General features: G+C 42.6%; 1 protein-coding gene across 4 annotated transcripts in view; it reads right to left on the bottom strand.

Moving 5' to 3' along the window:
- Positions 1 to 16,032, bottom strand: part of kansl1b (KAT8 regulatory NSL complex subunit 1b) — a 314,956-nt gene that overhangs the window by 75,777 nt on the left and 223,147 nt on the right. For all 4 annotated transcript variants that reach the window (XM_043675343.2, XM_043675342.2, XM_043675346.2 and 1 more), the window contains 2 exons: positions 8,587 to 8,699; positions 866 to 1,061 (listed from right to left, as the gene is read on the bottom strand). In XM_043675343.2, the coding sequence (XP_043531278.2) occupies positions 866 to 1,061; positions 8,587 to 8,699 (309 nt within the window). The remainder of the gene's footprint in view (positions 1 to 865; positions 1,062 to 8,586; positions 8,700 to 16,032) is intronic.

Below are 16,032 nucleotides of genomic sequence, written 5' to 3'. Positions count from 1 at the left end.
GGCATCTAAGAGGAGTTGAGGCCTGGAGAAGATCAGCCACAAAGTTATTGAATTTGGCTTGAGGGCCAAATGGACTACGCCTGCTTCTGATGTTCTTATATTTTCTAAGTCTGCTAACTCTGATTCCCAGAACACTGTAACAAACCACTGTCATTACAACTTGCTGTCTCAACTAAGCATCATGCCTTAAGAGGCATCTTGATGGATAAATGAATAGGCAGGGAATAAAGGATTACGACTGCAGAGGCGAAAGGTTTTTAGTTGAGAAAGGCAGCATGTTTCAGTGTACTCTTGGTAAGTTGAAGGGCCTGTTCCAGTTTCAATCAAACAATTCAATATCCTCCCATTCTTATTAACCACTCAAAAAAATTCAACATGTCATTCTTGCATTGATGTGGGAGCAAAATGCTGTACTTCCCCAAGTAAGTGTGTGAAGAGAACCTGTGAACAAGCAAATGAGGATGGCAGCCTCCTCGCATCATTTCAAAACACCACTAATGACCGACAGCAAATTCTTGTTTTATCTGTGATACCCAAAAGTAAACATTAAAAAAAACCTATTCTCCAAACCCCAATGAACTGCCTCAATATTCATCACTGAACTTCTTGCATCGTCCAACCCAAACACCCCATTCTATTCATGATATTCCCCAACTAAACTAAGCGCTGCTTATGACAGAAAGGATTTCTTACATATAAGTAACAAGTAACTGGCTCCGAAGCCAAAATTTGGTGCTTTTGTTCTTAAAGATTTGAAAGTGTCAACTTTGATGCCTTCATTCACACTGGATATTAATGCATTCTGAAATAATATGGAGTTAATGAATGTTATGCTGTCACACACAACAGTGTACTGTACACTCACCTTCCGGGTCAGTGGTTGAACGCTGTTGGGTCTGATGAGCCTCCGCTTTTTACAGGTCAACAGTGGACGAACTCGAGCTGCAATGCAGGTGCTATCAGGAGGTACAGGCAGCATATTCAATCTCTGCTTTTTATTCAGTAGCTCTTCAGCATCCAAACTGTCAGTGGAACTGTTGTCTGGGAGTAAACTGTGAACACTTAGGAAGAACAGAATATGCATTAGCAAAAGGCAGAGCTTGCTTCAACAGATAAATTTGCATAGAGTCACTTTAAAAAACCTTCCATGCCACGTACAAGCAGAAACCCAAGCAGAAATAACATTTTCACAAATGCAAGGCTGAGACAACTGTCTCAGCAACACATGCTGATTAAGAGCTTAACTGACATCCTTCGCACACTGTTGTCAGATATGGACAAGAGTTTCTTTAGAAAAAGCTTTCAAACATTAGCCAACAAGTCCTTCCTTGAAGAAGCCACAGTGGATAACAGATCTAAACTGGTTTAAAATCCCAGATCATTCAAACAGTCTGTTTAAATCACATTAATTACCTTAACAATATTTAAAGTCTGGCATTTTCTCAAACAAAGGGAACTGTAATTATCAATTTTTACTTCAGTGCGACCTGTCAGAGAATTATTTCAGAAAAAACTACAGGTAATGATGCACAAAATAAAAATTGTAAACAATGGATACAGAATGCTTTTTGTGATTTAATTGGAATGAAAGAAGCACTAGGGAAAAGATGACATCACCACCTACAGATCATGACAATCCAAAATCTTAATTCTGGTTTTTGTCAATGGATTGATAAATATGTTACGCAGAAACAAATAAATAATTCTGAGACTTGTCAGTACACTTGGGATGGATACGTTAAATAGCGCATCATAATAAATTCCATTATGGAATGGAGTGAAATCACATCTGTAATTCCCTGCACTATCACTGCTCTCGTGGTAATTTACCAAAATTCGCTGGACTCTGGGATGGTTCCAGCAGATTGAAAAACAGCAAATGTGATGCCACTGTTTAAAAAAGGAGATAGACAAAAGGTGGGTAACAATAGGTCAGTTAGCTTAACTTCTGCAGTGAAGAAAATGCTTGAATCGATCAAGGAAGAAACAGCAAGGCATCTGGATAGAAACTGTCTTATTGGGCAGACACGGCATGGATTTAAGAAAGTGACTGGAATTCTTTGAGGACATTACCAGTGGCAGTGGACAACCGTGAACTGGTGGATGTAATATATTTGGATTTCCAGAAGGTATTTGACAAGGTGCCACACAAAACGGCTGCTGCATAAGATAAAGGATGTATGGCTTTATGCATAATGTATTAGCATAGATAGAGGATTAGTTAATTAACAGAAAGCAAAGAGTGGGGACAAATGGGTGCTTTTCTGATTGGCGATCAGTAGCTCATGGTGTGCCTCAGGGCTCAGTGTAGAAACTGCAATCGTTTATAATTAACATACATGAGTTGGAGTTGGGGGCCATATATAGTGTGTCAAAGTTCGCAACTGGCAATAAAATGAATGGAAGAGGCAAGTGTGCAGAGGTCACTGAAAACTTATCTATATCCCCCTGCAGACTAAATCAGTGGACAAGGTCTGGAGATGGAGTATAATGTTGGAAAATGTGAGGTCATCCATTTTGGTAGGAGTAACAGCAAAACGGACTCAGTTAAATATTCAAAAATTGCAGCATGCTGCTTGCGGAGGGACCTGGGTACCCTTGTGCAGGTGATTTAATTGGAATGAAAGAAGCACTAGGGAAAAGATGACATCACCACCTACAGATCATGACAATCCAAAATCTTAATTCTGATTTTTGTCAATGGATTGATAAATATGTTACGCAGAAACAAATAAATAATTCTGAGACTTGTCAGTACACTTGGGCTGGATACGTTAAATAGCGTGGCAAATAGAACTTTGTCCTTCATTGCTAGACGGATAGACTTTAAAAACAGGGAGGTTATGTTGCAGTTGTATAAGATGCTGGTGAGGCCACACAGAGTGCTGTGTACAGTTTTGGTCTCCTTACTTGAGAAAGGATGCACTGGCACTGGAGGGGGTGCAGAGGAGGTTCACTAGGTTAATTCCGGAGTTGAGGGGGTTGGCTTACGAGGAGAGATTGAGTAGACTGGGACTGTGCTCACTGGAATTTAGAAGAATGAGAGGGAATCTGATAGAAACATTAAATTATGAAGGGAATAGATAAGATAGAAGCAGGGAGGTTGTTTCTACTGGCAGGTGAAACTAGAACTCGTGGGCATAACCTCAAAATTTAGGGGGAAGCAGGTTCAGGATTGAGTTGAGGACAGACCTCTTCACCCAAGGGATTGTAAATCTGTGCAATTCCTTGCCCAGTGAAGCAACTGAGATGACATCAATGAACATTTTTAAGGTGAAGATATCTGAACAGTAAAGGAATTAAAGGTTATGATGAGTGGGCTGTTAAGTACAGCTGAGTTCACAAAAAAAATCAGCCATGATCTTGTGAATAGTGGAGCAGACAGGATGGACCAGTTGGCCTACTCCTGCTATTTCTTATGCTGAACTCCAAGAACCATGGCGAGTAAATTCACTTTAGTGTTAACATGAGTCAACAAATAAAAATATGCAATACACTGGGACTTGTGCCAATATGGGCTGCATGTTCAGCCAGCTTAGCAAGATGGGCTACAACATCCAGAATGTAATGCAGAACAGCATACAGAGCTCAACAGATGCAATGCACCCCTTCTGATCTCTCTGGAGGGGACCCTGCAGTCACGAAGCAGGTGAGCCACTTGCGGGTTACATTAAAGCAGTAATTCCAGGTGAAACTCCCATTTATTACTGATTGAAGTACATGGCTCATTAGCCTTTGACAAAAAGGTGATAATAGCATAATTAGAAAAATAGTGTTCACTCACTCAATTCCCTAGCTAAATCGTCTGAACTGCCAATTTTCTTTTTCCCCCAATTCATTCAGCTGATATTGGTTTTGTTGGTTGGACTAACATTAATTACCGACCACTGATTAAACTTCAGAAAATGGTGGTAAGCTGTCTCAAGAATCGACCTAGCCAATCATTGCATCATTCACAAATTTACTTATCACCCCTCCCACATTCTCATCTACTTTATGATTACCATAAACAATAAGTGAATCCTGCACTGACCTCTGTAGGATATCACAGCATATCAAGCTTGAGTCACAGTCTCCTACCACCAGTCTCTATCTTCTATAACGGAACCAATTTTGAATCCATCTTACCAAGTTACCCTGCATACCATGTGCTTTTCACACATGACATTGTCAAAGACATTGTTAAAAATCCATGTAAACCACATTAACAGCCCTACAGTTACTTCATCTTTGATTATTGATGTGATACTCGCCTTAATCAAAAATGCAACTCCCCTCTCCTCTTTCCAACACCTCCATCCCACCTGAAACATCTGCACCCTGGCATATTAAGCTGCCAGTCCTGTACCTCTTGATGAAAATTCCTGAAGAAAGGCTTATGCCCGAAACGTTGACTTTCCTGATCCGTGGATGTTACCTGACCTGCTGTGCTTTTCCAGTGCCACACTTTTTGACTCTGTCCCCCAATTATCCACATTTCTGTGATGGTTATAATGTCCCAGTTCCACTTACCAATCCATATGCTGAGTTCATCGGCCTTACCTGTCAGCCCACTTGCATTGAAATAGATGCAGTTTAATCCAACCGATATTACTTTAGATTAGATTAGATTTAGATTTAGATTAGATTACTTACAGTGTGGAAACAGGCCCTTCAGCCCAACAAGTCCACACAGCCCCGCCGAAGCGCAACCCACCCATACCCCTACATTTACCCCTTACCTAACACTATGGGCAATTTAGCATGGCCAATTCACCTGACCTGCACATCTTTGAACTGTGGGAGGAAACCGGAGCACCCGGAGGAAACCCACGCAGACACGGGGAGAACGTGCAAACACCACACAGTCAGTCACCTGAGGCGGGAATTGAACCCGGGTCTCTGGCGCTGTGAGGCAGCAGTGCTAACCACTGTGCCACCGTGCCACCCACACTCACTTTACTCCCTGTCGTGTTCCAGCCTGACATGTCTCTTCATTTTACTATTTCTGATTACTGTATCTCCTTCCAGCCTCGCAATTGCCTCCCTGCTGTTGAGGATCCGCCCCGCCCCCAACTAATCTAGTTTAAACCCTCCCTTGTAGCACTAGCAAAGCTGGCTGCCAATATATTGGTTCCCCTCCAGTTCAAGTGCAACCTGCCCCTCTTGAACAGGTCACCTCTACTCCAGAAAAGATCCCAATGATCTAAAAATCTGAATCCTCGTCCCCTGCACCAATTCTTTAGCCAAGCATTGATCTATTACATCGTCCTATTCCTACCCTCACAAACACCTGGCTCTGGAAGTAATCCGGAGATTACAGGCGGCGAGGTCCTGGTTTTTTAACTTTTTTCCTAATTCTCTTCAATCACTCTGCAGGACCTCATTCCTATAACTACCCATGTCATTTGTGCCAACATGCCAAATGACTTCTGGCTGCTCATCCTTCCCTTGAGAACATTCTGCAACCGCTCAAAGACATCCTGGCTCCTGGTATCCAGGAGGCAACACACTATTGTGGATTCCCGTTTGTGGCCACAGAATTCATGCCAGTACTTTGCCCCTAGCACTATGGGCTCACTTTATTTCGTAGCTTCTCAGCAGTACCTTGTCAAAAGTCTTCAAGAAATCCAAATAGGTCACGTTCATTAGCTCTCCTTTGCCTAACGTATTCATTAGGTAAAAACAATGATTGTAGATGCTGGAAACCAGAGTCTAGATTAGAGTGGTGCTGGAAAAGCACAATTCAGGCAGCATCCGAGGAGCAGTAAAATCGATGTTTCCGGCAAAAGCCCTTCATCACCACTCTAACGTATTTATTGCATCCTTCAAGAACACTAATAAATGTCAGGCATGACCTCCCCTTGATGAAGTGTTGCTGACTCAGCTCTATTCTACAATGTACTTCCAAATAAACTGCAATCTTATCCTTAATAATGGACTCGAAAACTTGCCGAGAGAGATCAGGTTAACCAGACTATAATTTCCAATCTTCTGCCTTTTTATCTTTTAAACAGGGGAGTTACATTCGCTATTTGAGTCCTCTGGGACCCTCCCTGATTCCAGTGATTCCTGAAAGGTCACCTCCACAATCTCCTTCAGAATGTGGAATGCAGTCTATTCCATTTCTCCAAAGTAAGACAGATACAAAGTAGAACATAAAACAGTACAGACAGTACAAGTCCTTCAGTCCACGATTTTGTGCCGAGCATTTATCTTAGTCTTCGATCAACCTAACGCGTCAATTTTCTGCTATCCACGTGCTTGCCCAGCAGTCACACTCTGACCATTAGCACAGCTGACAGTGCATTCCACACACCGAATACTCTCTCAGAAAGAACCGACCTCTGACATCTCTATATCTTCCTCCAATCACCTTAAAATTATGGCCTCTGGTGACAGTCATTTCTGCCCTGGGGAAAAGTCTCTGGCTGTCTACTCCATTTCTGCCTCTCATCACCTGGTACACCTCTATCAAGTCACCTCTTTTCCTTCTTCTCTCCTGAGTGAAAGGCTCTATCTCACTCAACCTCTCTTCATAAGACATGCCTTCCAATCCAGGCAGCATCCTGGTAAATCTCCTCTGCACCCTCTCAAAAGCATCGACACCTTTCCTATAATGAGGCAACCGGAACTGGAGACAGTATTCCAAATGTGGTCTAACCAGGGTTTTATAGAGCTGCAGCAAAACCTCACAGCTCTTAAACTCAATCCCCTGTTAATGAAAGCCAAAACACCAAACAGCTTCTTAACAACCCTTGGGTGGCAACTTTGAGGGATCTATGGACATGGACCCCATGATCCCGCTGTTCCTCCACACTGACTAGAATCCTGTCTTTACCCTGTATTCAGCATTCAAATTCAACCTTCCAAAATGAATCACTTTGCATTTATTCAGATTGAAGTCAGTTTCCACCTCTCAGCCCAGCTCTGCATCCTGTCAATGTCTTGCTGTAGCCTGCAACAGCCCTCAACACTACAACACCACCGACCTTTGTGTCATTGGCAAACTTACGAACCACCCATTCATTTCTTCATTCAAGTCATTTATAAAAAGTGCAAAGAACAGAAGCCAAAAAAAAACAGACCCCTCCAGGTGGAATACCACTACCACTCATTATCTTCTTTCGGTCAGCCAATTCTGTATCCAGACAGCCAAAGTTCCCTGTATCCCATACCTCCTAACTTTCTGAATGAATCTACCGTGGGGAATCTTATCAAATACCTTACTGAAATCCATATACACCACATCCACAGCTCGACCTTTATCAACCTGTCTCATCACATCCTCAAAAGAACTCAAGGCGGCTTATGAGGCATGACCTAGCCCTCAAAAAGCCATGCTGACTATCTTTAATCAAACTAGGTTTATCCAAATAGTCATAAATCCATCTCTCAGAATCCTTTCCAGTACCTTGCTTACCACAGATGTAAGACTGACCGGTTTGTAATTCACGGGGATATCCTATTCCTCTTCTTGAACAGAGGAACAATATCTGCCTTCCTCCAAACAACCGGTATGACTTCTGTGGAGAGCGAGGATGCAAAGATCATTGCCAGAGGCGCAACAGTCTCATTCCTCACTTCCCACAGTAACCTTGGATGTATCTGGTCCAGCCGTGAGGACTTGTCTATCTTGATGCTTCCCAGAATTTCCAACACATCCACTTTCTTAATATCAACCTGTTCAAGCCTATTAATCTGGTTCACAGTGGTATCAGTATCAACAAGGTGCCTCTCTCTAGTGAATACTGAAGCAAAAAACTCATTTAGGGTCTCCCCTACCTCTTCAGGCTCCAGGCACAAGTTCCCTCCGCTATCCCTGATTGATCCTACCCTCTGTGATCATTGTCTTATTCCTCACCTAAATGTAGAACGCTTTTGGGTTTTGCTTAATGCTTTTTTGTGCCCCCCTCCTCACTCTCAGTCCATTTTTGAGTTACTTCCGAGCTACCTTTTTAATATTTTTTTATGACTGCTGGGTTCTTGCTCAGATTGGTCTCCTTCTCTGATGGGCCCTACTCTTATGCTGGTTATTCTATTCCCCTTGATATTTGTAGGATATCTTGGGATTCTCCATAATCCTGTTCCCTCCTGGTTCTCCAAATTGGTGTCCTGAGATTCTCCCCTGTACTTCCTATACTCCTCCAGGGGGCCTCTTGCTTTGCTCCTTCGTACCTGTTATACATCTCATTTTATCCAATCGTACATATTCCTTATGCCCCCAATGCTCTCTGGGCTTGTTTCTTCTACATTTCATCCTGAAAGCCATGTGACGGGATTGTACACCCCTTAAGTACCTTTTTGAACACCTCCCACTGTTCTGCTGTAGATTTACTCCCAAATAGCTGTTCCCAGTCTTCTTCAAGATCCATGAATCTTACCCCAATTCACATCTTTCTCACCAGATTTTTATTGCTGCTTCAGGTTTGACAAGCCTTCTCATCCAACAATCAAGTTTCAAATAAATAATGCATTCACTTTTATCCTAACCATTCCTTTACAGCCATGCATCACAGCACTTTTTTGTTTAATGAGACAAGTTCAAAATCTGCATCCTTTGTAGTGCAATGACATCCTGGAACCCAACATTGAACAATATCTTACCTGTTGACCACTCCATTGACAGGCTTAAGGTTATTGCAGGCTTTTGTTGGTACAGATTCAGTTGGTGTCGAACAAGATGTCACATTTTCTAAAGGGTCAATAGGAGGAATAACCTGGGAGTCAAAACATAAAAGAAGTTGTAGAGCAGAAACATAACTGTGCCCTTGACAATTCTGCAAGTTCATTCGGTTAAGTTATAAAATAAATGATCATCTTCTGCACAAATAATTTTTTTTCTTACAAAGATTTTTTTGCAGCTTCACAACATTCTACGCAACACACCATCCAGGATTCTCGTTTGCAGCCACAGAATTCATACTCCTAGAACCGTGGGCTCATTTTATTTACTAGCCTCTCGGCAGCATCTTGTCAAAAGCCTGCTAGAAATCGAAACAGGTCACATTCACTGACTCTCCTTTGCCTAACTTGCTCATGACATCCTTAAAGATTCTAATAGATGTCAGACATGACCACCCCTTGATGAAGCTCAGTTCTATTTTACAATGCACTTGCAAATACTCTGCAATCTCATCCTTAATAATGGTCTTGAAAGGTTTTCTGTATGGCCTAGTCATGTATTGATGGGCCTCAGTATTCTGGCTACATATCACTGCATTTTCTTAGATTTTAAAAGTAATGCTCAATACATTACCTAGATATTACAATATATGTCCAGACTTAACAAAACAACTTGAACAACTACTAACAGAGATTACAAAAGGAAACTTGCCAGGGACATCCAATCACTAAGAGGATTTTTTTTGTTGCATAAAGGGAAAGCTGATCAGGAGAAATGTTGGCCCACTAAGGACTGAAAGTGGGGATACTGTCAATGACTGTGGGGAAATGGCAGACATGTTGAATAATTACTTTGCCTCAGAATCTACAGTAGAAAAAAAAGATAGCTTGCCTGAAATCCTGAGGAAATAAAAGTAGATCAGGAATGGCGGTTGAATAAAATCAACTTAAGTAAAGCACTGGAAATGAGGAAACTAATGGTATTAAATGAGCAATAAATCGTGGGACCTGACAACTTCCACCCAAAGATGTTAAAAGATTGAGGGGATCACATTTAGATAGCCGAACTATAATCGTTCAGAACGCCCTATATCCAAGAGTCATCCCTCCAGATTGGAAAATTACAATAAGTTATCCTGCTTTTTTAAGAAGAGCAAAAGGAATATCAGGTAATTACGACCTGTTTGCCTAATATCTGTGGTGAATAAATCATTGCAGTCTGTAATTAAGGATTGGGTAACTGAACATATCGAAAAGTTTCAGTTAATTAGGACGGTCAGCATGGTACATCATATCAGACAAACCTTACTGAAATTTCTGAAAAGGTGGCTATGGTTGTGAACATGGGGAATTATTTGAGTATGTTGTTTGTATGGAGTTCCAGAAGGCATTTGATAAAGTCCCACCTAAGAGCCTGTTAACTAAGGTAGAAGCCTACGGAACTGAGGGCAAATTATTGACATGACTATTAAATTGGTTGAATGGCAGGTGACAAAGTACAGATAGCAGATAGGTACTCAAGTCAGCAAAATGCGACCTGTGGTGTCCGCAAGAATGTGGGCCTCAATTATGCACAATATTTATTAAAGACTTGGATAACGGCATAGAAAGTCATACATTCAAATTGGATTTCAACTCAAAAGGCAGTCAGCGTGGATGATGGCATTGAATTACAAAGGGATTTTGATATCTTAAAATGAACGAACAAAATTGTGCCTTTTGGATTCAATGTAAAGCAGTGTGAAGTTGCCTATTTTGGACTGACAAAGGATAACTCAGGGCACTTTCTCAACAGTATTAAGTTAAATACAGTGTTTGCCCAGAGACTGGGAATTTGGGCGCACAGATCAATGGATTACAGAGATTAAATCTACAAATTTTATAGACAACATAGATTAAAAATAGTTGAACAAAATAATCAATAAATGAATGGAGTGCTGGTCTTTATAATTACAGGAATCAAGTATAAGGATGCAGAAGTTATGCTGCAGTTGTACAAAACCCTGGTTAGACCCCGCTTGGCGCACTGAGAGCAAATCTGGGTACCATAACTTAGGAAGTATACACTGGCCTTGGAGAGAGTGCAGCATTGATTTACAACAATGATACCTGAACTTCAGGGGTTAAATTATGGGGAAAGATTATACAAATCCAGGCTTGTTTTCTCTTGAAATTAGAAGGTTAAAGGGTGATCGATTGAAGTCTTCAAGATATTAACAAAAAGTACGGTGTAGCTAACAATAAACTATTTCCCTTGGTTGGGATTCTAAACTCGGGCACGTAGTCTGATGTTTAGGGCCAGACCATTCAGGAGAGATGTTAGGAAGCACTTCACTGCATAAAAGGGTGGCAGTTGTCTGGAGTTCTCTTCTACAAATGACAATGGATGCTGGATCAATTGCTACTTTTAAATTGGAGATAAATATTTGTGAATCAAACATATGGGCCAAAGGCAGGTAGATGGTATTAGGCCACAGATCAGCCATGATCCCAGCGAATGATGGAAACGGCTGAAAGGCCTACTTCTGATCCTATGAGCATAAAAGTAGTATGTTTACCAGGGTTTCCCACCTCAAGTCACAAACAAGAAGAAAAATGTGTAGGAAGTGAATGAGTAGTATTTTGGTTTCAGAATTTCATCTAATCACAACATGTGTGTCACAACTAACATTTAAGTTAAATATTTAGGTATTATAACATGCTGGGTATGACATTCATGTAGACAATGGACAAAGCAACAGCAGTCTGCTGCAAACATCAAACCTAATAATAAATTCCGAGATTTTGTGCAGGTCCAGGTATGCTCTCTAAGATACAACGTCTGATACTTTTACGATATCATTCGCAGGCAAATATTTTGCCTTTCCACAGAGAAAAAAGTCTTTGCTTTAAATTTAATTTTTAAACAGGTGAATCATTTAGATCATCTGCTATGGTGCTTCAATTTAAAGCATCATGAGATTATCGAAAAAGATTTTGTGTAAGGAACATATAAAGGAATAAAAATGTTTAAATTGGAGGTGGGCAAGATGAGGAGCAGTCCACAATGCATATCCAGTTCACATTCTAACAGTCTCTGGCTCACCGTTCAAACCACCATTGTCAATGCCAGCAAAAACTCGGCTGGTTGCTCAACCAGAAAATACCAATACTGGTATGATGAGAGTGGTTATGAGATCTGGGAACTATTAAGCTCGAAGTAGATGTCATACTTGACTGTAAAACAACAACTGCCCTCAGAAGAGAACTGACAGGCCTACAGGCAACTGAAAGGCAGAGGCACAAAAACAAACCCGTGACATAAAGAACGGGTGGTGACCACTGAAAGAACTGGAGGCCCAACAAATGGTTGACAACCATGACATGCGTGTTTTCATCTGTACTGCCAAGACCACTTATGGACCAAAGCCCCACACCACTGCTGGCCAAGGACATAGTGACTCTTTTCAAAGATAAACCAGCCATCAAAAATCACTAGGGGAGCACTTCAGAGAGCTCCTCAACCACAGAGTGTTACTGAACTCATCCCGCAACATATCATATGCCTTGAACTAAGCAACACTCGATCCTTGCACAAAGTAGAGAAGGCTGTCTGCCAGCTTAAGAACAACAAGGCTGCTGCAGCAGATGGTATCCCTACGGAGGCATTGAAGTGCAGAGGCAAAGAGCTCCTGCTGCAGCTAAATGCCATGTCGGTCTTATCTGGAAGGAGGACAGCATCCCAGGAGAGCTGAGAGAGACTGGTCAGCAAAGTTAGATCTCATGGAATACAGGGAAAACTAGCCATTTAGATACAGAACTGAAGACAAAGGGTGGTGGAGGAGGCTTGCTTTTCAGACTGGACGCCTGTGACCAGTGGTGTGCCACAAGGATCAATGTTGGATCCACTGCTTTTCGTCAATTATATAAATGATTTGAATGTGAACTTAGCAAGTATAGTCAGTAAGTTTTCAGATGACATCAAATTTGGAGGTGTAATGGACAGCGAAGGTTACCTCAGAGTACAACGGTATCTTGAGCAGATGGGCCAAGGAGTGGCAGATGGAGTTTAATTTAGAGCAATGTGAGGTGCTGCATTTTGGAAAGGCAAATCAGGGCAGGACTTGCTCACTTAATGGTAAGGTTGTAGGGAGTGTTGCTCCACAAACAGAGACCCTAGAATGTAGGCTCATAGTTCCTTGAAAGTGGAGTTGCAGGTGGATTGGATAGTGAAGGAGGTGTTTGGTGTGCTTTCCTTTATTGGGCAGAGCTTTAAGTATAGGAGTTGGGAGGTTATGTTGCAGATGTACAGGACATGGGTTAGGGCACTTTGAGAATATTGTGAGCAATTCTGGTCTCCTTCCTACCAGAAAGATTTTGTAAATCTTGAAAGGGTTTGGAAAAGATTCACAAGGACGTTGCCAGGGTTGGAGGATTTGAGCAATCGGGAGAGGCTGAATAGGTTGGGGCTATTTTCCCTGGAGTGTTGGAGGCTGAGGGGTGACCTTGTAGAGCTTTAGAAAACCATGAGGGGCATGAATAGGGTAAATAAACAAGGTATTTTCCCCAGGGTGGGGGAATCCAAAACTAGAAGGCATAGGTTTAAAGTAAGAGGGGAAAATTTTTAAATGGACCCAAGGGGAAACTTTCTCACACAGAGGGTGGTGCACATATGAATGAGCTGCCAGAGGAAGTGGTGGAGGCTGATACAATTACAACATTTAAAAGGCATCTGGATGGGTACATGATTAGGAAGGGTTTAGAGGGATATGGACCAAGTGCTGACAAATGGGGCTAGATTAATTTAGGATATCTGGTTTGCATGGACTGAAGGATGTGTTTCTGTGCTGTACATTTCAATGACTCTACGCCACAGCTGTGAATATTTTCAGAAAAGAGAACAAGTCCTACTGTGGTAACTATGAGGGATTCTCCCTTCTGTCAACCATTGGAAAAGTCATCGTCTTCCTCAACCGTCTCCTCCCGGAGTTGCAGTGTGGCATTTGGCCCCGGAAGAGTGGAATGGACATGATTTTCACTGCATGACAGCTGCAGGAGAAAGGAAGAGAAAAGAATCTACCCCTGTACATGGCCTTCTTCGACCTTACAAAGACCTCTGAACCTATCAACCTGAAAGCATTGTGGACCATCTATCTTTGCTTTGGTTGCACCGTGAAGGTGGACATTGTCCTGCGCCAGCTCCATGACAACATGGAAGTTGTGGTAATGACAAATGGCTCCTTATTTGGACCAGCATTAAGCAGGGGTGCATCATTGCCCAATACGGTTCTCTATCTATCTTGCTGCAATGCTTGACCTTACCACTGACAAACTCCCCACTGGAGTGGAGCTAACTTACAGAATTTGTGGGAAATTATTCAACCTCCGCCCCTGTAAACTAAAACCAGTTAACCTAACTAGTGTCACTGAGGTGCAGTATGCAGATGATGCTTGGTGTATGTGCAATTTCTGAGGACATACTTCAGATCATCGTCAGCACCTTTATGGAGCCATATGAGATCATCAGTCTCATCCTAAGCATCTACAAGACGAAGCTCCTTCATCAACCTGGTGTGGCATTGTGAAGCAAACCCACTGATCATCAAGGTCCACGCAGAGGCCTTAGAGAGAATTGACCACTTCCAATACCTGGAAGTGTCCTGTCAGCCAAAGCAGCTATTGAAGAAGAGATCCAGCACTGCCTCCAGTGTGCTATTGCAACCTTCAGCCACCTGAGGAAAAGGGTGTTTGTGGATAATAACGTTAGATCTGACACCCAAGATCATGGTTTACAGAGCTGTGGTGATTCATGCCCTCCTATATGGTCTATAGCAGACACCTCAAGGCGGTGGAGCAGTACTACCAATGCTGCCTGCGCAAGAATCTGCAAATTCACTGGGAAGAAAGACACACCAACACCAGCGTCCTCGATCAGGCCAACGTCTTCAGCATTGAGGCACTGACCACCCTTGAATAGCTACAATGGGCTGGACACGGCATCTGCACGACTGACACGAAGCTCCATAGCTCCAAAACAGCAGGCGGGCTCCAGATGGACAGTGGAAGTGCTTCAGTGATACCAGCAAAGTGTGACATTACCACAGACACCTAAGAATCATTGGACAAGACTGTCCAAACTGGAGGAGAAGCATTCGGGAAGCCATCGAACACGTTGAGACTTGCTGCTGGGAAACAGCGAAAGGGCATGCTGCCACACCAATACCCCTCCGCTCCCGTGACCATCACCTGCTCCAATCGTAACAGAGCCTGTGGCAATTAGTATCAGTCTGTACAGCCACCTATGGACTCACCCCAAGAGTGAAAGAGAGTCATCCATGAACTGTTTTAAATAAACATCCAAACAGTATCGCAAAAGTGGAAAAATACAAACTTTAGCATGTCCATTTTGCACCACAATCTCTTTTGGAAGCAATTATTGTCATATCATTGTTAATTTTTTTACCAATCCCATTTTACAATAACTATTGCAATGGATGTTGACAGATTAAACAACAAACACTCCAGATATCTCAACATTACCCCCAAAAGAAAATTGGCCTTATGAGAAAATTCAAAAATAGGACTAATAAAACATAGAACAATACAGCACAGAACAGGCCCTTCGGCCCACGATGTTGTGCCGAACATTTGTCCTAGCTTCAGCACCTGTCCATGTACCTATCCAATTGCCGCTTAAAGGTCGCCAATGATTCTGACTCTGCCACTCCCAGAGGCAGTGCATTCCATGCCCCCACTACTCTCTGGGTAAAGAACCTACCACTGACATCCCTCCTATACCTTCCACCCTTCACCTTAAATTTATGTCCCCTTGTAATACTCTGTTGTACCCGGGGAAAAAGTCTATCTATTCCCCTGATCAAGTCACCCCTCATTCTTTGCCGTTCCAATGAGAAAAGGCCTAGCACTCTCAACCTATCCTCGTACGACCTATTCTCCATTCCAGGCAACATCCTGGTAAATCTCCTCTGCACCCTCTCCAAAGCTTCCACATCTTTCCTAAAGTGAGGCGACCAGAACTGCACACAGTACTCCAAATGTAGCCTTACCAAGGTCCTGTACAGCTGCAACATCACTTCATAACTCTTGAATTCAATTCCTCTGCTAATGAACGCTAATACACCATAGGCCGCCTTACAAGCTCTATCCACCTGAGTGGCAACTTTCAAAGAACTATGAACATAGACCCCAAGATCCCATGCCCCATGATGCGGCACATTGGCACAGTGGTTAGCACTGCTGCCTCACAGCGCCAGAGACCTGGGTTCAATTCCCGACTCAGGCGACTGACTGTGTGGAGTTTGCACATTCTCCCCGTGTCTGCGTGGGTTTCCTCCGGGTGCTCCGGTTTCCTCCCACAGTCCAAAGATGTGCGGGTCAGGTGAATTGGCCATGCTAAATTGCCCGTACTGTTAGGTTAAAGGGGTAAAT

The sequence above is a fragment of the Chiloscyllium plagiosum genome, unplaced genomic scaffold, assembly GCF_037043375.1.
Source record: "Chiloscyllium plagiosum isolate Xiang-an unplaced genomic scaffold, Cpla_swu_hap1 HiC_scaffold_32, whole genome shotgun sequence".
Lineage (NCBI taxonomy): Eukaryota > Metazoa > Chordata > Chondrichthyes > Orectolobiformes > Hemiscylliidae > Chiloscyllium > Chiloscyllium plagiosum.
The sequence above is the reverse complement of the archived record's forward strand: the minus strand, read 5'-3'. Positions and strand labels throughout refer to the sequence as shown.